At 39.7% G+C, this 23,102-nt stretch overlaps 2 protein-coding genes across 5 annotated transcripts in view; one reads left to right on the top strand and one right to left on the bottom strand.

Moving 5' to 3' along the window:
• Positions 1 to 5,027: 5,027 nt before the first annotated feature.
• On the bottom strand, positions 5,028 to 16,978 carry snf (U1 small nuclear ribonucleoprotein A snf). Of its 3 annotated transcripts, XM_076212509.1 has the most exons (7): positions 16,681 to 16,967; positions 14,603 to 14,686; positions 10,885 to 10,966; positions 10,558 to 10,730; positions 9,851 to 9,992; positions 5,830 to 5,995; positions 5,028 to 5,336 (listed from the first exon to the last, which is right to left on the bottom strand). In XM_076212509.1, exons 3-7 carry the CDS (start codon positions 10,946 to 10,948, stop codon positions 5,177 to 5,179), a joined length of 705 nt encoding a protein of 234 aa, XP_076068624.1. In that variant the 5' UTR covers positions 10,949 to 10,966; positions 14,603 to 14,686; positions 16,681 to 16,967; the 3' UTR covers positions 5,028 to 5,176. The 3 variants fall into 3 exon arrangements, with proteins under 3 accessions (XP_076068624.1, XP_076068712.1, XP_076068530.1); XM_076212597.1 differs by lacking the exon at positions 14,603 to 14,686 and having other exon boundaries at positions 5,830 to 5,992; positions 16,681 to 16,978; XM_076212415.1 differs by lacking the exon at positions 14,603 to 14,686 and having other exon boundaries at positions 16,681 to 16,977.
• Positions 16,979 to 17,201: 223 nt separating this feature from the next.
• The window catches only part of Vps26 (vacuolar protein sorting 26), a 161,998-nt gene continuing 156,097 nt past the window's right edge, over positions 17,202 to 23,102 (top strand). The window contains exon 1 of one of the 2 annotated variants that reach the window (XM_076212332.1): positions 17,202 to 17,305. In XM_076212332.1, coding sequence (XP_076068447.1) covers positions 17,303 to 17,305 — 3 coding nt within the window. In that variant the 5' untranslated portion in view covers positions 17,202 to 17,302. The remainder of the gene's footprint in view (positions 17,306 to 23,102) is intronic. The other variant, XM_076212288.1, reaches the window with a different exon arrangement.

The following is a 23,102-nucleotide window of genomic DNA, read 5'->3' as shown; positions in this document are numbered from 1 at the left end:
GCTTATATCGATCGTTCTTTCACCCGTGAATTTTGATAACCATAGAAAATGTGATGAAGCCAGTTTAGAGAGTATGTCAGTTACGCAGGGACAACTACAATAAATATAATCAAGACGCCGATATGGCAGCCTCGCGTATCCACTTGCTCCTCATGCCGCCTATGTAGGCGGCACCGTATGGAAGGGGTTAAGGGTGAAAAACTGGAGGAAGTGGATAGTTTCAGATACTTGGGTGCGAATGTGACAGGAAAGGGAGGAGCAGGGGTGGAGGTAGAATGTAGATTGAGAGAAGGGAGTAAATGCCTTGGTGGATTAAAAAGGGTAATGAGAAATAGACATCTGGGAATGGATGCTACGAGGAGGTTATATGAAGGAGTGATTGTGCCAACAGCAATGTACGGGGCAGAAACATGGAACATGAGAGAGGAGGAGAGAAGGAGTTTGAATGTGTTTGAGATGAAATGTCTGAGAAGTATGATAGGGGTTACTAGGCTAGAGTGAGAAATGAGGAGGTGAGGAGGAGAACAGGGGTGGAAAGGGAGCTGGGAGATAGGGTTGATGAAAGAGTATTAGGATGGTTTGGACATATGGAAAGAATGAGTGAAGAAAGATTAGTAAAAGAAGTGTGGAAGGCGGAGGTGGAAGGAGTGAATATGAGGGGGCGTCCTAGGATGAGATGGATGGATGGGGTGAAAGGGGCTTTACAAAAGAGAGGAATGTCTGTAGAGGAAGGACGGGAGAGGACAGAAGATAGGAGTGAATGGAGAAGGGTTGTGTATAGATGAGGCTGTGATGCATGAGGGGGAGTGGGTGGGGGTTGGGGGTTGAGGAAGTATGTATGAGAAAAAATTTGACGCAGCCCAAAGGGATTTCTCCCTGTCTTCTCCTTTCCTGCATGAGGGGATGGAGAGGGGGGGTTGCTGAATTTATGAAGCGGCCTTGTTGTGGATGTGCTGTCTTGCGACACTGCTTCTGACCCAGGGCAGTTGACAGGATGCAGGGATGACCCATCATCCAGGAGGTGCCAAGATTGGAGTGAGGGAGGAGGGTGGAGGGGAGTGGAATATATGGGAAATGAAATGGGTGGGAGTGATTTCTATGCCTTTTTCTTTTTGGCTACCCCCCTGTGTAAGGGGGAAAAAGCCTTTGGTATATGTATGTATATATATATATATATATATATAAATAATGATAAATAATAAACTAATACATACATATACCAAGACTTTTTCCCCCCTTACAAGGGGGGTAGCCAAAAAGAAAAAGGCACAAAATCAATCCCATCCATTCCACCCCTGAATACACTCCACACCCCTCCACCCTCCCTCTTATCTTACCACCTCCTGAATGACGGGTCATCCCTGCACCTTGTCCACTGCCCTGGGTCAGAAGCAGTGTCGCAAGACACAGCACATCCACAGCAAGGCCGCTTCATCAAATCAGCAACCCCCCCTCTCCGTCCCCCCATTGCATAAAATGAGAGGACGGGGAAGTAATAATAAGCACATATATATATATATATACCAAAGGCTTTTTTCCCCCATACAAGGGAGGTAGCCAAAAAACAAAGGCATAAAACCACTCCCATCCAATCCATCCCTATCACACTCCACCCTCTTATCTTGGCACATCCTGGATGACGGGTCATCCCTGCACCTTGTCCACTGCCCTGGGTCAGAGGCAGTGTCGCAAGACAGCACATACACAAGGCTGCTTCATTGAATCGGCGACCCCCCCCCCCTCTCCATGCAGAAAAGGAGGAGACAGGGAGAAATCACTTCAGGCTGCGTCAAATTTTTCTCACACTACCTCACCCCCCATCCCCACACCCATTTCACCTCATGTATCACAGCATCATCCATATACAACCATTCTCCATTCACCCGTCTTCTGTCCTCTCCCATCCTTCCTCTACAGACATTCCCCTCTTCCCCAAAGCCCCCTTCACCCCATCCATCCATCTCATCCTAGGATGCCCCCTCATGTTCACTCCCTCCACATCTGCCTTCCATACCTCTTTTACTAGTCTTTCTTCACTCATTCTTTCCATGTATCCAAACCATCCTAATACTCTTTCATCAGCCTCATCTCCCAACTCCCTTACCACCCGTTCTCCTCCTTACCTCCTCATTTCTCTATCCAGCCTAGTAACCCCCATCATACTTATCAGACCCCTTTTCCCAAACACATTCAAACTCCTCTCTACCTCTCTTATGTTCCATGTTTCTGCCACATACAGTGCTGTTGGCACAATCACTCCTTCATACAGTCTCCTCTTAGCATTCATTCCCAAATGTCTATTTCTCATCACACTTGAGGAATCCACTGAGGCATTTACTCTTCTCTCAATCTACATTCTACCTCCACTCCACCCTTTCCCGCCACATTTGCACCCAAGTATCTAAAACTATCCACTTCCTCCAGTCGCTCTCCCTTAATGCTCACTTCCAGTCTGCTGCCACTTTCACCCAGGAGGTGCTAAGATAAGAGGGAGGGTGGAGTGTATTTAGGGATGGAATGGGTGGAGATGGATTTATGCCTTTTTCTTTTTGGCTAACTCCCTTGTATGGGGGGGAAAAGCCTTGGTATATGTATGTATATTTACAGTAGTGAGTTTCCCCTATACTTCTCACAGGCTTCAGTTAGGACTTCATTTTGAGGTGTTTCGTTTATGAACACTGAGCTACAATGTGAAGAGAAGGGAAGTAGCATAACATAAAGGAAGATAAGAGGAGAGCAGATGTGAAATATGGTAAGAGTATGACAGAAAATTTTGAAAGTAATAAAAAGATGTTTGGAAGGAAATTAAGAGGAAGAGGAGGCGAATCAAGTAGAGAAAAGGTAAAGGTGTAGATGGAGAGATGATAATGGAAGAGAAGGCAGTGAGAGGAAGGTGGGCAGAGTATTTTAGGGAGTTGCTAAATGTGAAGGAGGATAGGGAGGGAAAGGTAGTTGCAGTGGGAAGCACTAAGAAAATGAGTGATGAGTGAGGAAAATGAAGGAGAAATAGGGAAGGATGAAGTGAAAGCAGCTGTTAAGATGATGAAAGCATGTAAGGCACCTGGGTTGGATGGATGCCATGCAGAATGTCTGAAGAAAGGAGGTACAGTTATGGTGGACTGGCTGGTGAGGTTATTTAATGTTTAAGAGAGGGTAGAGTGTCGGAGGACTGGAGTGCCTGTATAGTTCTGCTTTACAAGGGAAAGGGAGACAAGTGTGAGTGTAGTAATTTCAGAGGGATCAGCTTGTTGAGTGTAGTTGGGAAGGCTTATGGGAGGGTCTTGATTGAGAGGATTAGGAGGTACAGAGGGAGTAATTGGTGAGGAACAGTGTGGGTTTAGGACAGGTAGAGGTTGTGTAGATCAGATTTTTGTGGTAAGACAGATATGTAAGAAATCTATAGGAAAAGGTAAGGATGTTTTTTGGGCTTTTATGGATCTGAAAAAAAATTACAACAGGGAAGACAGGAAGGCACTCTGGGAGGCACTGCAGATATATGGGATAGGAGGAAAGCTGTTAAGAGCAGTCATGAATTTTTACAATAGTAGAGCTTATGTTAGGATTAGAAATGGAGAGAGTGAGTGGTTTGAGGTAAAGGTGAGACTTCAGGGACTTCGTCAGGGATGTGTTACATCGCCCTGGCTGTTCAGTCTTTACATGGATGGGGTGGTGCGAGAGATGAATGCAAGGGTAGTGGGTCAGGGGTTGGAGATGGTTAAAGAAAATGGAGAGAAGTGGGAGGTGAGCCAGTTGTTTGCTGACGAAACTGCGCTTGTAGCAGGCTCAGAGGAGGGATTGCAGAAGTTAGTGACAGTTTGAGAAAGTGTGTGAAAGAAGGAAGCTGAAGATAAATGTGGGCAAAAGGTGATGAGATGTACAAGGGGAGAGAGTGACAGCAGGCTGGAAGTGAGCATAAAGGGTGAAAGACTGGAGGAAGTGGATAGTTTTAGATACTTGGGTGCGAATGTGGCAGGAAAGGGAGGATTGGGGGTGGAGGTAGAATGTAGATTGAGAGAAGCAAGTAATGCCTTGGTGGATTAAAAAGTGTAATGAGAAATAGACATCTGGGAATGGATGCTAAGAGGAGGTTATATGGAGTGATTGTGCCAACAGCACTGTATGGGGAAGAAACATGGAACATAAGAGAGGAGTTTGAATGTGTTTGAGATGAAATGTCTAAGAAGTATGATAGGGGTTACTAGGCTAGAGTGAGAAATGAGGAGGTGAGGTGAGGGGAACAGGAGTGGAAAGGGAGCTGGGAGATAGGGGTGATGAAAGAGTATTGGGATGGTTTGGACACATGGAATGAGTAAAGAAAGATTAGTAAAAGAAGTGTGGAAGGCAGAGGCAGAAGGAGTGAATATGAGGGGGTGTCCTAGAATGAGATGGATGGATGAGGTGAAAGGGGCATTACAAAAGAGGGGAATGTCTGTGGAGGAAGGACAGAAGATAAGGGTGAATGGAGAAGGGTTGTGTATGGATGATGCTGTGATGCATGAGGGGGAATGGGTGGCGGATGGGGCGTGAGGATCCATGAGAAAAAATTTGACGCAGCCCAAAGGGATTTCTCCCCGTCTTCTCTTTTTCTGCACAAGGGGACGGCGAGGGGAGGTCGCCAAATTTATGAAGTGGCCTTGCTGTGGATGTGCTGTGTCTTGCGACACTGCTTCTGACCCAGGGCAGTTGACAGGATGCAGGGATGACCCGTCATCCAGGAAGTGCCAAGATAAGAGTGAGGGAGGAGGATGGAGGGGAGTGGAATTTATAGGAAATGGAATGGGTGGGAGTGGTTTCTATACCTTTTTATTTTTGGCTATCCCCCTTGTAAGGAGGGAAAAAGCCTTTGGTATATGTATGTAAAATATCACATTGCTTCATTCAAATTTTGAAGTTGAACATCAGCAATTTTGACATGATATTGTCCCCAGATACAAGCAATGGTGACTACCAGTGACAAAATATTGTGCAATTAATTTGCATAGCCACCCCTTTGTGAGTGGTAAAAGGCCTTTTGTTATATAAAAGAGTTATCCATTTTTTATATTTTATTTCAAATGAAGGGTATTCCTTCTGTACAAATCAATGCTGGAATTATTTATACTAATTTGCACTTGATAAAAATGTGTGGAAAAAAAAAAAAAATGCATCTGGAATAACTGGTGCTAAGGGACAGACATTATTTCTTGGCAAAAGCAATCTTCATCGCATGGGTTGGAGTGATCTTAAATCCTTGTAATGCATCTTTAGCTGCTGCTGATTGCATCTCATTCTCAAACTCGACAAAAGCAATGTCATGACGCCCTGGCACCAACCGAACCTCTTTGAAGCCTGGGAATCTGTGGAGGGAAAAAATATATATATATATATATATTTACCTAATTGTATTATACAGGAAGGAAGCTATGCTCGTGGTGACATGTCTTTGTATCTTTCAGCATCAAGTTTTTTTCCTAAAATCTTGAGAAGTGTTTGCACACACTGTTTCTTTGTCTAATTTGTTATATTTACTGTAGTGAGTTTATATATGCATACATATATATCATAAAAAATAATTAAATAAATCCAACCATTATTCATCACTATTTCAAATTTCCTGATGCACCAGTGTATACATATACCTCACATACCATATATAATCAGCACTTCTGCCAGATTACCTAATTATTCCCTTGTTTTAAACAATTTATCATTACAATGGATAGAAATTGTGCCAACATAAAGATGTATAACAAAAATAATACAACAGTGAATGTCTGGCAAGCCCTATCCAGGTCAAAAGGCAACATAGAAACATTCCCTTTGTCAACAGAATTAATTTGTTTTACATACTGTGTGAAAAGCATGGACAACATCATTTCCGAAGTTTCGTCTGGCAAGTTTGTGAGGAAGAGGATCTGATTGGGTGGTTGTTCAGGCACACCTACACCGGTCTGGCTAGGAGGGGGCTGGTTGAACAAGGCAGGGTGTGGAGCTGCAGGTCCTCCACTTTTGGCTGCTGTGGTAATAAAATATATCAAGTTATTGGCAAAACACTACCCCATATTACAGCATGTTAAGGTGTGTGGCAGCATCTTCGTTATGGAACCACACCCTAACCCTAAAAGTTGGGGGCCAATCAGCCACAAAATATCCCTGCCACCGGCTCTCACACAGGTGGCACCAATCCCTGGGAGTAGCTTTGGCTACCCAGGCGAGTACCACAACCCTTTTTATAACAATACATCTTTACATTTTTTTCTGGCAATCATCCCTCTTCTACAATTAGAGAGTAATCCTGGACCCACAACAAAATACAAATCCAACATACTCCAAAATCATCACATGCTGACAAAGGGTTCAGTTCATTGCAACGCATACAAAAACTGGGCCCACCTCATTTGCACATTTGGTAACAAATCATCCAGCCAGAAACCATCATAATACACAAACACCTAGACCTATTCTATTTGTCCACCCATAACTTCACTCCCACCATCCCACTCCCAGCCTGTATCTTTAACTCCACCCCCACCCTTGCCATCCCCCTTTCCCCTGCCCTCCTCTTCCTCCTGACCCAGATCCTAATCGTTCCCCACCAATACACCAACCACGTACAGCAACCTAAAATACAGAGAACACACATCAACATCTTACAATATAACATTGATGGAATCAATACATACATATACCAGGCTTTTTTCCCCCTTACATGGGAGGTAGCCAAAAAACAAAGGCATAGAAACCACTCCCACCCATTCTATCCCCTACATACTCCACTCCCCTCTACCCTCCCTCTTATTTTGGCACCTCCTGGATGACGGGTCATCCCTGCATCTTGTCCACTGCCCTAGGTAGAAGCAATGTTGCAAGACAAAGCACATTCACAGCAAGGCCGCTTCATTAAATTGGCAACCCCCTCATGCAGACAACAAGAAGACGACAAGGAGAAATTCCTTCGGGCTGCATAATCTATTTCTCATACATACTCCCTCACCCCCCATCCCCTCCCCCTCATGCATCACAGCAACATCCATACACAACCCTTCTCCATTCACCCCTATCTTCTGTCCTCTCCCATCCTTCCTCAACAGACATTCCCCTCTTTCCAATTAGCATAAAAAATAAAATAAAAAAGAATGTGAACACTTCCTCAAATAATACAACATTGCCATCATAAAAGAAACAAAGCTTCAATACCATAGGACATGACCAGACTGATGGCAAAAGCAGTGGACTATTCACCCTGATCCACCAGTCCTACTTCATGGAAAGTGCCATCACAGAATTCCAATCAATACAAAGCCAAACAGGTAATAAATCCACAATGACAAGTTAATATGTACAGTGTTCATCATAAGATTGGTCCACCAGGGCTGTGGTAGATCAATGGAATGTCAAAAATGGAAACACCCTTAACCACTTCAGTACAATGATGCCTACGTAGGTGTCATAAGATGTAAGTGGGTACACAAGGATGCCTGCATCAGCGTTTTGATTATACAGATTGACCTCTCATTAACGGACTAAAAGGGGAGTATCGGTGTCTGTTGATGTGAATAATCCGTTGATTTGGAGTGGTTTTTGGGTGGCATAGTGATTGCACAGCACTAAACAACAGCAACAAAAACACAGAAAACAAAGTGAAAACACCGCAAACACAGCTAATAAACGTCCAAACATCCACACCGATCACGATCTTGTTAACTAGTAAACAAAACAAAGTGTGCGCCATCACACCATAAGTCATTCAGCGGACAAATGCCAAACTAACAGACGCATTCACCCTACCCGCAAAATGTAGACTGTCAGACCAGACCAGCGGATTTTGTCTGTTGCATCCGATATCCGGTAATGCAGTGTCCGTTAATGAGAGGTCAATCTGTATATATTTTTTATAGTTGCATATGAGTTATCCCTGGATTCTGCAAACTGGTTTGATCACATTTTCTGTATTTATTATTACTCAGTCAAAAAAAAATACAGCAGTGACTTTATATTTTATAATGTGAGTAGTGTGATGCAAATTACATATGGCAGCTGATGCGGCACCTGAGAATTTGAGTCGTACTGAAGTGGTTAAGGGGGTGAATTTTCACACCATTTGAATGTGCCGTCTACCATCATAATGTTATATATGGAAGTAATCATCCAGCCAGAAACCAACACGTTCAGTTGTTGTCTTGCCACAGTGGGGGAAGAATTTGTGCAGCGAGTGTCCTAGCCTAACCTCCACCCCCCCCTCACCCATGTTGTGAATTTAGGCTCTAGTAAGGATTTATTGCAAGAAACCATTGCACAGATCATAGCCCCAAAGAAATCCAGTTGTACAACGAAAGAAACAGCTGAACAGGTTGGTGCGTGTTCACAAAGTGTTAGATGCTGGGTTACCAATCTTCACCAGGAAGGTAGTCTCTCCACTCCCACTCAGATAAAGAGGCCTGGAAAGGCAGTAAAGACAAGTAAAAGAGCCCAGTCAATTGTAAGACATCAGTTTGGGTCTAATCCATGAGTGACTGCAAGGAAAATCAAGGAAAGTAACCCAGAAGTGTTTGGCGAGGTGTCAGTCTGAATTGTAATTTGTAGGATCACAGTGCTTGGGTATACGAGTCACATACCCGTCAAGAGCCCTCTTACCCTTAAACAGAGCCTATTTCCTTTGTTGTATAACCTGACTTTCTTAAGAGCCACAATCTGAATGTGATAGAAGAACGCTAAAGATAAATGTGGGTAAAAGTAAGGTGATGAGATGTACAAGGGGTGAAAGTGGCAGTAGACTGGAAGTGAGAGCGACTGGAGGAAGTGGATAGTTTTAGATACTTGGGTGCAAATGTGGCAGGAAAAGGTGGAGTGAAGGTGGAGGTAGAATGTAGATTGAGAGAAGTGAGTAAATGCCTTGGTGGATTAAAGTGTGTAATGAGGAATAGACATTTGGGAATGGATGCTAAGAGGAGACTGTATGAAGGAGTGATTGTGCCAACAGCACTATATGGGGCAGAAAAATGGAACATAAGAGAAGAGAGAAGGAGTTTGAATGTGTGTGAGATGAGGTGTCTGAGAAGTATGATGGGGGTTATTAGGCTAGATAGGGTGAGAAATGAGGAGGTGAGGAGGAGAATGGGTGGAAAAGGAGTTGGGAGATAGGGTTGATGAAAGAATATTAGAATGGTTTGGAAACATGGAAAGAATGAGTGAAGAAAGACTAGTAAAAGAGGTATGGAAGGCAGATGTGGAGGGAGTGAACATGAGGGGACGTCCTAGGATGAGGTGGATGGATGGGGTGAAGGGGCTTTGGGGAAGAGGGGAATGTCTGTTGAGGAAGGACAGGAGAGGACAGAAGACAGGGGTGAATGGAGAATGGTTGTATATGGATGATGTTGTGATTGCATGAGGTGGAATGGGGGGGTGAGGTAGTATGTGTGAGCAAAATGTGACGCAGCCTGAAGGGATTTCTCCCCGTCTTCTCCTTTTATGCAATGGGGGGACGGAGAGGGGGGGTCGCCGATTTAATGAAGCGGCCTTGCTGTGGATGTGCTGTGTCTTGCGACACTGCTTCTGACCCTGGGCAGTGGACAAGGTGCAGGGATGACCCGTCATCCAGGAGGTGCTAAGATAAGAGGGAGGGTGGAGTGTATTCAGGGATGGAATGGGTGGAAATGATTTTATGCCTTTTCCTTTTGGCTACCTCCCTTGTAAGGGGGAAAAAGCCTTGGTATATGTATGTATATATATATATGTATATATATATATATATATATATATATATATATATATATATATATATATATATATATATATACACACACACACATACATAAATAATGCAGATAAGGAGTTTATAGTATTACTGAAGAAAAGTTATTCTTTAGGTTACCTGCTGGAGTTGGTGTAACAGTTTTGACATCTTTTGTTTTCTTTTTCTTCTTTTCCTCTTCTCTTTTCTTGTTCCCTCTCTCTTTGTAGGTACCTTTCATCTTGGCTATAATATCCGAATCTGACTTAGCATAGGCAATTTTCTGTCAAAGTACAGAGAACAGCACAATACCAAGTAAAACTGCACTAAACAAGTACACATATTTTTCAGTGATTCACCCCAAATTTTAAAATCTAAATGCTCATCTTTTTATGCACCACAGGGTTTTGAACTTTGGTTTAGGTTTTGGAGGTGGGAGGTTGGAAAGAGTTGGCACATAGGGTTGATCAAAGAATGCCGAGATGGTTTGAACATGTGAAAAGGAGCAAATAAAGACAAAAAGTGTGGGAAACAGAAATGGGTGGAGAGACCTTGAAGGAAGACCCAGAATGAGGGGTCACTGAAATAAAAGAAACAAAATCCCAACACAGGTGTCAGAGCATTCAGATTTTAAGGACTTGATTTTATATTCCTCAGTTCACATTTTTCTGCATGGAGTCATATTTCAGCCCTAAGCTTCCACATGAAGTTAGGGGGCCATATGTATCTGCATCTGACTGCTCCTCACAGGGCAGACCAGCATAAACGAGCAAGGATTGTTATCATCATAAATATGACTCATGAAATAATTGGCTAAACAGAAAAACTGAACCATTAGTAATACTTACCATATTTTTATCATAGAATGGAAATCCTTGCATTGCTCTTAAGGCATTTGTTGCACTCTGAACTTCTTTAAAAATTACAAAAGCCTGACCTCTCATCTTTAATGTCTTCAGTGCAACAATATCAAGAATTTGTCCAAACTGTGAGAAGATGGCATACAAAGATTTTTTCAACTCTGCAAAACAAAAATCACTATCATCCAATAATAGTTCTATGCTGATCATACAGTATCTCCATGACATCCCTGTATATGGAAATGTATAATCATAAAATACAATACAAAATTTACATGTAAAAGAAATATAATAAGAAACACAGAAAAGACTAACCTTCTTTTTTTACTTTCTCATTGAGATTATTTATGTATATAGTGTTATTTGGTCGAATATCCATCTTAATTCTGATTCAATTCTGCAAAAATATAGCTTTCATTAATACCATATTACATGTATCCTCCAATTACCTAATAAGAGAGAAAAAAATATAGATTGCTACCTGAATTGTGAAAGTGTAAGCAGTTTCTGTTACAAGTGGAGGCAGAGGAAGAGAAAAAGGAAGAGGAGGTTTAAAAATAGAACAAGAAGGATGAAGAGATGGGGCCCAAGGCAGACAAATATACAAAAGGATAAATTTATTAAACTAAAGGAAGAAGTAACTAGGATAAAAGTAACAAAGGATGAAATTATAACAACCCAAAGAATATTACAATCACATTCTAAATACAGTTCTTAACCCCACTTAACTACACCTCGATGGCATGGTTCCAACAATCAAAAAACTAAATAGTGCACAAAACACAGCATTTAGAACAATAACAAGATGAACCAGAACCAATGGAACATCCATACAATAAAACCAGAATCCTCAGCAAGGACCAGCACATGGAAATAAGCAAACAATTCTATACAAACATCTCATTCCACACATCTGTCCTATTACAGAAGACAGATTCTATATGCTGGAAGGAAAAAGAAAACACCACCTGCATACTAATCAAACATCTACAACCTACCACCACTGAAATACAACATATCCATACAAACACACCTACACACTCAGGTCACAAATCTAGCACTCCAAGACCAACCACATATTCCTCCAGACATCAGCCCTGATGAGAAATCTCTCCCATGATAAACCACACAGGCACATCTGTTTGGGCCACCATCCAGCTTTAAGGATATTGGTCCATTTCAGACATATCCATACAAACACACCTACACACTCAGGTCACAAATCTAGCACTCCAAGACCAACCACATATTCCTCCAGACATCAGCCCTGATGAGAAATCTCTCCCATGATAAACCACACGGGCACATCTGTTTGGGCCACCATCCAGCTTTAAGGATATTGGTCCGTTTCAGACATTTTTTCTATCTAATTGAGCTAGGAAGCTGATTTTTCATAATGAAAATCATGCTCTAGTCATTCTAACCAGTTTTCATGAAAGTCTGTCAACAGATACTGTACTTACACAACAAAAAAAAATCATTTTACTGTACAAAAGTAATCAATATTAAACTGCTACTGGTCCGCAATTATTTGGATTTCTGTTTTACAAATATATATATATATATATATATATATATATATATATATATATATATATATATATAATAATAATAAATAAATAAAAGTATTGAGCTTGGTTATAATTTTCAACACACTAAACTTGTCTGGGTTCAGTGGTTATTTTTTGCTCTATAGATGTATTTGCCGGCAAAGAATTATTTAAATTGTTTTAGGTACTTGGGTACGAATGTGGCGGGAAAGGGAGGAGTGGAGGTGGAGGTAGAATACAGATTGAGAGAAGCAAGTAATGCCTTGAGGGATTAAAAATTCTAATGAGAAATAGACATTTGGGAATGGATGTTACGAGGAGAGTGTATGAAGGAGTGATTGTACTGACAGCACTGTACGGGGCAGAATCATGGAAGAGGAAGGAGTTTTAATGTGTATGAGATGAAGTGCCTGAGAAATATGATAGGGGTTACTAGGTTGGACAGAGTGAGAAAGGTGGTGAGGAGGAGAACAGGAGTGGAAAGGGAGTTGGGAGATGGGTTGATGAAAGAGTTTTGGGATAGTTTGAACACATGGAAAGAATGAGTGAAGAAAGACTAGTAAAAGAGGTGTGGAAGGCAGAGGTGGAAGGAGTGAACATGAGGGGTCAACCTAGGATTAGATGGATGGATGGGGTAAAAGGGGCATTAGGAAAGAGGGAAATGTCTGTTGAGGAAGGATGGGAGAGGACAGAAGATACGGGTGAATGGAGAATGGTTGTATATGGATGATGCTGTGATGCATGAGGTGGAATAGATAGGGGATGGGGAGTGAGGGAGTATGTGTGAGAAATAATTTGATACAGCCCGAAGGGATTTCTCCCAGTCTTCTACTTTTCTGCATGAGGGGACAGAGAGGGGGGAGGGGGGTCGGCCTTGCTGTGGATGTGCTGTGTCTTGGGACACTGCTTCTGACCCAGGGACAGTGGGCAAGATGCAGGGATGACCCGTCATCCAGGAGGTGCCAAGATAAGAGAGAGGGAAGAGGGTGGAGGGGAGTGGAGTATGATGGGGATGGAATGGGTGAGAGTAGTTTTTATGCCTTTGGTCTTTTGCTACCTCCTTATATGGGGGAAAAAAGCCTTTAGTATATGTATGTAAGAGATGCTTGGCCCTGGTCACTTGGTTCTCCTTGGTTGTCTGGGACATGAACTATCCTCTCCGCATCATGTACGACTTGTAACGGAGGTTTTCATGAACCACATGTTGGATGGTGGCCTCATCAACGTGCAACTCCCTGCCCAATGCCCTTATGGACTTTCTCGTCGATGGCAGCTTGGACAGAACTGATACTGTACAAATGCCAGCAATGTCTTTTCCAGTGAGAAACAATTACCACATTGCCACTGGCAGCATCAAGCTCTCTCCAAACTTTGAAAATGAACAACTTGATGACATTCAGGAATGCAGCGACCTCGGAGTTGGAGTGCCCTGCAGCCAAGGAGACGATTACAGCATGCCTCTTCATTTCCTGACTGATCCTCAGTTCCACCATGTTCAGCCCAGAATTCTTAGAGGACGAGTTTAGGAACATAAAGGAGGTCTTTCAGAAATTAAAATATCCAGAGTGCATCATCCACCAGTGCAAGAAAAAGGCACTCAAAATAATGGAAGGGCGGGAGCCTACGAAAGATCCAGCTAGGAGGCTTATCCTTCCAGCCAGCAGCGTCACCACCCTCACCCAGACACTTGGGCGTTGTAACATTCAGGTAGTGGGCCAGTCCAGCAGGACTATCAAAGAGCTCTCTAGAAGGAGTGACAGCCAGGACGAAATGTGGGGAAAAAACGCTGGTGTCTACCGCATACCCTGTGCTGGATGTGATAGAGTATATATCGGCGAGACCTCCCGTGACCTGAAGACCTGGATCCGGGAGCATCGCTACGATTCCCGGAACAACATCACCACCAACGCCTGTGTTATCCACCGGAACACCAACGACCACCTGATGGATTGGGATAACGCAGAGCTTCTTTTTAGTGAACCAGACAGGGTGAGGAGGAAATGCCTCGAAGCGGCCGCCATTCAAAGCTTCAAAACCTTTGAGCAGAACGGAGGCATGTTCAACATCGCCCCTCCTATCATCCATCTGTTACCCGCATTATACAAATGTATGAAATGTCCCCCTTAGTCCATTTCAACAAACTGTCCGAAATGTCCTCCTTTTTCTCCACCAAGTCCCACATGTCCCCTTCTCACACACACACCCCTCCGCCCTTCCACCTAAAACCCACCCCTCCCTGATAACCTCTCCCAGTTCCTTCCCCGTCGGCCTATATGTACTCAGAGTGTTTGCCATATGTCTGTACTTGAAAAAGCTGTAACAAGCGAAACGTTGTACCAATAAAGGTTTCGATCTCAGATGGTGTTGATTCTCACAAATTAGCATATGGTTGCATTATTTGACCTATTTTCTTTAGAATGTGTAATTCCCATGTAATTTGATGAAAGAGAAGTTACGTTTTTATCCTATGCAATATTACTGACCACAGCTACGATTCGTCCAGCCCGACATCTATGATCACTGGTGGTATGGATCAAACTAAACTCTATTTCTTGTCAAGTTCTGGCCTGAAAAATATTCGAAGAATTAGGAGATATGACACTGGGTTACTGGTGCAGCACTTGCATCCTTACACAGTTTCAACCACGTACATTCAATTTCGACACTTCAATTCAACGCCTAAGAGACGCCACTGAATATTCATTTGAATTGCACAATGAAGCCGCTACACGCGAGGAAATATTTCTATGAAAGACGCAGGATATAGTATCAGCCCCGCCAGGGTTCAATCTTCTACAGGAAGACCATGTCGTGGATCGACACGCTGCCGCTATATTGTAAATTAAAGAATACACCATTTAATGGCATTATGATGAAAAAAGATGGCTTAATTTAGAATTGGACGGCTCTGGACGGCATTTAGTAGAATCCATAAAATCCAAACCACTGGCCCAATTGACATACAACTTGGTTGATTGATTGATTTATGGAATTTTTGGCTTGAAGGCCAAGCACTGGAGCCAGTAGGCCATTCAGTGCACATGCAACTTGGCATGTGAAGGTTTTTGGGTCAACAAATCACCACGTGTATAATACTCAACAATCTTGAGCTGCTAATATCCGGGAGAAAATAGGTTAAAAAAAAGTTTTCTTACATTAAGATAGTTTTCTTGGTGCCTTACCTTAATATTTTTACTCGAAAAACTAATTTGCCGAGGTTGATAACCAAATTTGCGTTTGAATCAGTGAATATTTGTTTGCTTTTGAAGAATCGGGCATACACTTGCACAACAAGATAATTTGAACATCCTGCACATGCATTGAATGCTCAAAGCATTCAAACTAAGCCAAACAAAATCCAACGGGTCACAAAATATGGCATAAACAGTACCGGCGCGATGGTGGCGCCACGCTTGTTTTCGTGCGTATTTACATCTATACATAGAAAATCCTAGAGGGCCTTGTCCCTGACCCCACACCCTCAACAATCAAGCCATACCATAGCGTAAGGCATGGGTGCAAGTGCGAGAGACAAACTCTCCCGCCAAGAGCCCTAGAGAGGCTTAACCCCTTCCATACGGTGCCGCACACGTAGGCGTCATGGGGAGCGAGTGTATTCGCGAGGCTGCCATATCGGCGTCTTGATTATATTTATTGTAGTCGCCCCTCCATAATGACATTCTTTCTAATTCTTTTGTAATCGCATTTTCTATGGTTATCAAAATTCACGGGTGAAGAGAGAACGGTTGATATAAGCGGTGACTATATTTTATGATGCGAGTATTATTACGACACGTCGTACGGCTGGCATTGGCTGCTGCCACTGAGATCTAAGTCCATGACGCCTACGTGTGCGGCACCGTATGGAAGGGGTTAAGACCTTACTGGCATCCAGGCTAGGTCACAAGGGTCCAAAAATTTTCAATGCCCGACCAAAAGAAGTGAGAGAGAACCAAATGCTTGGTGGACAGCTTCAAGCATGTACTGGACAAGTTTCTATGGAAGGTGCCAGATGAGCCCCCAGTGCCAGGCTACACTGCCATCAGTAGGTTCTCATCAAACACAACAACAGACAAACTGGCCCTTGTGAGGAGGGACAGCAGGACTGGCAGCAGTGGTACATCACTATGGCTGTGAGGACTGACCTCGGAACTTCACCAAGTAAACCAAGTAAGTAATTTGAGCAAAAACTGTCCTTGGTTGGTTTTGGTCGGTAATATTAGTGAGAGACCCCAAGTAACAAGCGTTACCTTCTCGCTCTTCCTTTCGTTTCGGCACCTATACCACTTTTTTTTTCTACCAAATCACTAGTATTATATCCTTCCTTCTCGCTCGCCCCTTGGGCACCATTCCTAAGTCTTTTAGAGTAAATCATTCGTATTTTACCATACACATCAGGTCTATTATTATTCTCAAGAAACAAAATTAATTTTTATCAATACCTTATTCTCTCGATATATGAATTGTTTATGGTTTATCCTAATGTAGTCCTGCAAATGGACATAAATAACATCTTAATCATTAGCAAAACACACCCTTCTTATATTATATAGTTACTTACTATTTGAAATTGCGTGACACTTCCTAAAGACCTAGGCGGTCTTACGTTCCTTCTAGTCGAAAACTCCGACGCTAATTTGAAATGCCAGAAAGACAATTCTAAACAATTTGTTGGCAAAAGATAAGGATTACTATGATATAATCCTATGTTAATAACAATGCTGATATATCTGAAAACATCAATACACTAGTTTCAGCAGTGTTGACACAGAGATGATTTAGATAATAATAGGTTTTAATTTCGTATCTTACACTGGCATAAACACAAAATATTTGTTTACGAATATCGTAGTAGTTTGTCAAATGAGCACTATCCAAACTTTGTATAAGAATAAAATTATTTTTTCTTTAATTGAGTTTTTATGAAAATAAATAATAATAATTGCTAGTGCTTTATTGTATTTATTTATTATAATAAAACAAATATAATAACAAAGTCTCTAAATGAGATTGTCGGAATATTGGAAACATAGGGAATTCAACTCTAAATTCTAAACGATTACTGACCGTTCATAGGGAGTAAGAATCTTCCTTTTCTCAACATCTGCCTATGATATCATTACCCTTATAGTTTCATATGATCCATTACAGTATCACAAGAGCAAGTGCAAATATCCTCTGCAATGGTATAGTATAATTTTGTTGATGTAATGTTCAGCGTTGTTAAAATGCTTGGAGTTACATGAAAAATATGTGAGGTATATGTACGTTGCATGAGGTGTATATCTCTCCCTAGAATGTGAAACTGTATATCAACTTAGTTGACTACGGTTCTCCACCCCCTTGGAGTAGTGTTTGTTTACTTGTAGGGCCCGTTTTGATTTTGTATCACTTACTTGTTTTATTTTAAACTATGTCGGGTTACATGCCTCTGGTGGTCTTTCATTTAAATATTTTATGAGACAAAGTGGTGAAGGAAACTGAGGTGGGAATAGAATGATATTTACGAATGCCCCTCTGGCAGTCTGGGTACTCAAACAAAATATTTTCCCAAGACTTTGGTGTTTAGATATTTTTTACATTGATTTTGACCACAATTACTTTGGGTTATTGCTTGACCAAACTAAGGTTGAATTGTATTTTATTTAGACATAATATTGGGAAAAAGTCTCCCAGGTTGTAGGAATTTGGATGGTGTTTTTTCATGGTATACCACCATTTGGAACTAATGATTAGAGATAATGATAGGTAGGTGAAGGATGTTATTGTGTAGTATGAAGATATTTACCTGACATAGCCTGAATAACAAACTTGTTAGATTCTTTTTGACCATATGGTTTTGCCTTAGATTCTTTGATATAAATGATAAAGGCATGATATTCTCATGTGGATATGATATCAGTTTCTCACCTTTCTCACCAGTTATGGATATCAGTTATGGATGACAAAACCCAGAATTCCAAATGTCATAATAAATTCAAATGAACAAATCTCAGAATACTGAAAATATTATAAATACATATAAATAATAATTATTTTACATAGAAAAATATTTTGTTGAATAGTTTACAAATTTGTTAGTCAGTTCCAAAATTAACTTAAATGTTCTTGAAACTTTGGGAAAAAATGTGGGTATTCCTTTGACTCGGAACAAATTCAAGGCTATTTACAAACCAATTTAAATGTGCTAGACTATTGTGATATAATCGACATGAAATATGTACTGAAGTTATGAAATTTAGTTCTAGGTTGCAGGCCCATAGCCCAGACATGTTCACCATGAAAATTAGATATCTACATATTACATAATGAAATTAAATATTCTTGAAGTTTGCTAAAACAGAATAAGAATAAATCTGAACTTCTGAATCTTAAAGCACAAAACAATTGGTAAATTTTTAGCTGTGCACACCTATGCAATACAGCAATAGAAAATTATAATACATCAACTAAATATGTGATTTTCTTGGTGGAAATCAATAGCAAAAATGTTACTAAAACATATGATATAGTAAAGAATGAAGTCGTGGCGGTTGAATGATACGCCATTTTTGTTTTGATAGATGCTGAAGTCAAAGAAATGAAAGGATGATAAATTTGTCTACTCTAACCTAACCTATATTTAGTAATTTGGTACCTCAAATTCTAAAGATCATATGGGTTGTAGTCATCGTCACGGATGCTGATGGCCTGATTATTATTGTACCTCAGGCAATTAACAGACGATGGCAGAACCCCATGTTCTCTTATGAAGTCCAAGGAAGCCCTATTGTCTTTGTAACAGCACTTGTTAATGTCGCCTGTATTTGGAGAACACCCAGTCCACAAAAGCCATCATGTGACAGTGACTGGACTGGACAGACAACAGTATGGTGTCCATACCATATCCTAGTGGCTGTGTTCGTGACAACAGTATGGTGTCCATACCATATCCTAGTGGCTTTGTTCGTTAGTAGATTTGCTTGTAGCAAGTTTTTTTTTTTGTTATTTCAATAAGAAAATTGCATACTATGTTCATGTATTATAATTTACAAAATTGATATTTAATTTTCTAATGCTATATCTCATAGGTATGCACTACTAAGATAATACCAAAGAATTGAACAAGCACACATGTGTACATTTTTTTTTTTTTTTTTTTTTTTTTTTAATAGAGAAATGCACACCTACATGATATACCATTAGAAAATTTAATGTTAATTTTGTCAATTATAAAACATCAATGTAATAAATATTTTTTCTTGGGAATCGGTAACAGAAAATGTTGCTAAAAGTTATGCACAAACAAACGAAGTCATGTTGACTCCTTTAGATAACATCTTTGTTTTGATAGATTCGGAGGTCAAAGACGACAACCACGAACCTGATAACCTCTAGAATTACAGGTGCCATATTGTTAAATACAGGTTAGGTTAGAATAGACAGATTTATCATACTTTAATTTCTTTGAAATAAGCTTACATGCTTTTTTGTGTTATCCTCGGCAATTGTAATTGTTATTTCGAACTGTGTTCTTTTCATTATCAGCACTTCATGTATATTGATGCAATGCCAAATAAACTTACAAGCAATTGAAGCAGCTATGTTTGTTTGTGTATACCTTTTAGCAACATTTTCTGTTATTGATTTCCACTAAGAATAATGTATATTACATTCATGTATTATTTACAAAATTGTAATTTTTCTATTGCTATGTTGCGTAGGTGTGCACATCAAAAAATTAAGCAATGAAAAAATAAATTGGAACTTACTAAATCTGAAGCACAAAATAATTGAACAAGCACTCAGTGTTTATAATCATGCTGCCTCATGAATCTGAAGTACTGCTGTAGGTTCTTCTCCCCTGTCTGGAATTCTTGAATTATTTCTAGTATTTCTCTGTAGATTGGTCTGGGTTGTGGTGGTTGTGCACCTAGCTCAGCACTTCTTTTTGTTAGTTCCATTGAAGCTTATTCTTCTTTCATTGCAGTTACAAATTTGAATATCTTTGGGTGAGCCTTGCCTGCCATCTGTACATGTATAATTACTATTTCTATAATACTTTTGTGAATGTTGATTGGAGAATGGATAAACTTGACAAATTCAAGATAGCAAAAAGACTTGGTATTATTTTAGTTGTGCAGACCTATACAATGTAGCATTAGAAAATTAAATATTAATTTTGTAAATTATAATACATGAATGTAATATGTGATTTTCTTGGCGGAAACAAATAAAAAACCTTCCTACAAGCAAATCTACTAATGAACGAAGCCGCTGGGATACGATACAGACGCCATGCTGTTGTCCGTCCAGTCCAGTCACTGTCAGTTAGACGATGGCTTTCACATTGTGGACTGGGTGTTCTCCAACTCCAGGTGACATTAATAAGTGCTGTTACAAATACAATAGGTTTTCCTTGGACTTCATGAGAGAACACAGGGTTCTGCCATAGTCTGTTAATTGCCTGAGGTACAATAATAATCAGGCTGTCAGCATCTGTGACGACGATGGCCCAGATGATTTTTAGAATTTGAGGTACTGAATTACTAAATATAGGTTAGGTTATAATAGACAAGTTTATCATCCTTTCATTTCTTAGACCTTTGTATCTATCAAAACAAACCTGGCATATCAATCAGCTGTCACAACTTCATTCATTAATAAGTCTGTTTTAGCAACTTTGTTTTTATTTTGTTTCTGCCAGGAAAATCGTATATTACGTTGATGTATTATAATTTATATGATTAATATTTGATTTTCTATTGCTATATCATGTAGGTGTGCACTTCTAAAAATTTACCTTGATTTGTTTTGACTGACAATTAGCTACTTTACTGTTATATATTTCTAGATTTCACACACACACACACATGTGCAGGAAGACGAAGATATGGTGAAGAAAGTAGTAGTCACTTTGATAAGACTAAGATTTGAGTATGCAGTGACGACATGGTCACCAAGCACAAAAAAAATGTATAACAAAACTTGAAAGAATACAAAGAGCAGTTATGAAATTGACACCAACACTCTCAGAACTATCATATGAAGAGAGACTAGAAAAACTTGAGCTACAGACATTAAAGAAGAGAGAGAGGAGACTTGATAACTATTTATAGAATCATGAAAGGCATAGAAACTATTGATAGAGAGGATCTAATAAAATGGGATAGTAGAAATACAAGAGGACATAGAAAGAAAATCAAGAAAGACAGTTATAGAAGAGATATGAAAAAGAACAGCTTTCCCCACAAGCTAATAGACATTTGGAACAAGTTAGATGAGAAAGTGGTGTGTGCAAAACAATACACAAATTTAAAAACAGTCTAGATAAAACGAGATATGAAGACGGGACACCACGAGCATAGCTCCCTTTCCTGTTAAATACAACTAGGTAAATACACACTTACATATATATATATATGTATATACATATATGTGTACTGTATATATATAAGAAAAAACACTGCATAATTAGAATCACATGTTCAAGTGATTTCTCTTGCATATACAGGTAAACGTCGACTTACGATGGCCGCGACTTACGATTGTTCGACTTTACGATGACGACGACGACGATATGATAATTTAACCCCTTCCATACAATGCCGCACACGTAGGCATCTTGATTATATTTATTGTAGTCGCCCCTGTGTTTTTACATTCTCTCAAATGATTCATTCTCTGTGGTTTTCAAAATTCGCGGGTGAAAGAGAGAACGATCGATATAAGCGGTGACTATATTTTATGATGCGAGTATTATTACGTCACGTCGTACGGCTGGCATTGGCTGCTGCCCGCGAGATTTAAGTCCGTACTGAAAATACATATTATAGTGTTTGAATATGGTAAAAAGGATAAAAATAATTAAATAAACTACTGTACATGTTTAATAGGCTATATTCAGTATCTCTGGTGGTTAATATACAGGTAGGCTAGGTACAGTGACCACGGAACAGAGTGGGGATCGACTTACGATGAGATCGTCTTACGATGGCTCTATCGAAACCTAATGCCATCGTAAGTCGACGTTTACCTGTATATATATATATGTATAGACCTATTATGAAAAGTAGATAAAATCTTTAAGTTTTAATTTAATCTATAATTGTTTTATTATATGTTTTCAGTATACTGTCACATTCTGTGTACGGGTTGCAGTATTGTGAGTTTCAGTATTTTGGCATTTGGGATAATGATAACGATAATCTCTACCATAGTGTGTGTGTGTGTGTGTGTGTGTGTATATATATATACATATTCATATATGCAGGAAAAACACTGGAAGCGTGTGTTCTGGAAAATGCAAGGTTGACTACGAAGAAAAACTATTAAAGCAGAGCACTTTCATGTATTCACATCTTCAGTGCAAATAATATATGTATTATTTGCACTGAAGATGTGAATACATGAAAGCGCTCTGCTTTAATATTTTTTCTTCGTGGTCAACCTTGCATATATATGTATATATATATATATGTACTGAGTTAAAGGAGTCAAGGAGAACCTGCACCCTAAGTATACGATATATATATGTATATATAATATATATATATATGTATATATATATATATCATATATACATATACATATATACATATATGTATATACAGTATATATATATATATAATGTGTGTATATGTATATATAATGTGTGTATATGTATATATAATGTGTATATATATATATATATTTATATGTATATGTATATATATATGTGTATCTATATATATTTATGTATATATATATCTGTGTATATATATATATATATTTATATATATATATCTGTGTATATATATATATATACATATATATCTGTGTGTATATATATATATGTGTATATATATATATATATGTGTATATATATGTATATATATATATATATATATACCTTTATTATGATTATATTGCCATGTTCAATATAGATGACAAATCAAAATTATAAAAGTGTGTTAGGTGAGTTGATTTTCTTTACTAAGTTCTGAGAAACCCTGTTAGGCAATT

The sequence above is a fragment of the Oratosquilla oratoria genome, chromosome 1, assembly GCF_046742065.1.
Source record: "Oratosquilla oratoria isolate Oo_2021 chromosome 1, ASM4674206v1, whole genome shotgun sequence".
Lineage (NCBI taxonomy): Eukaryota > Metazoa > Arthropoda > Malacostraca > Stomatopoda > Squillidae > Oratosquilla > Oratosquilla oratoria.
Note: the sequence above shows the minus strand (reverse complement) of the source record. Positions and strands in the feature narration are given on the sequence as shown.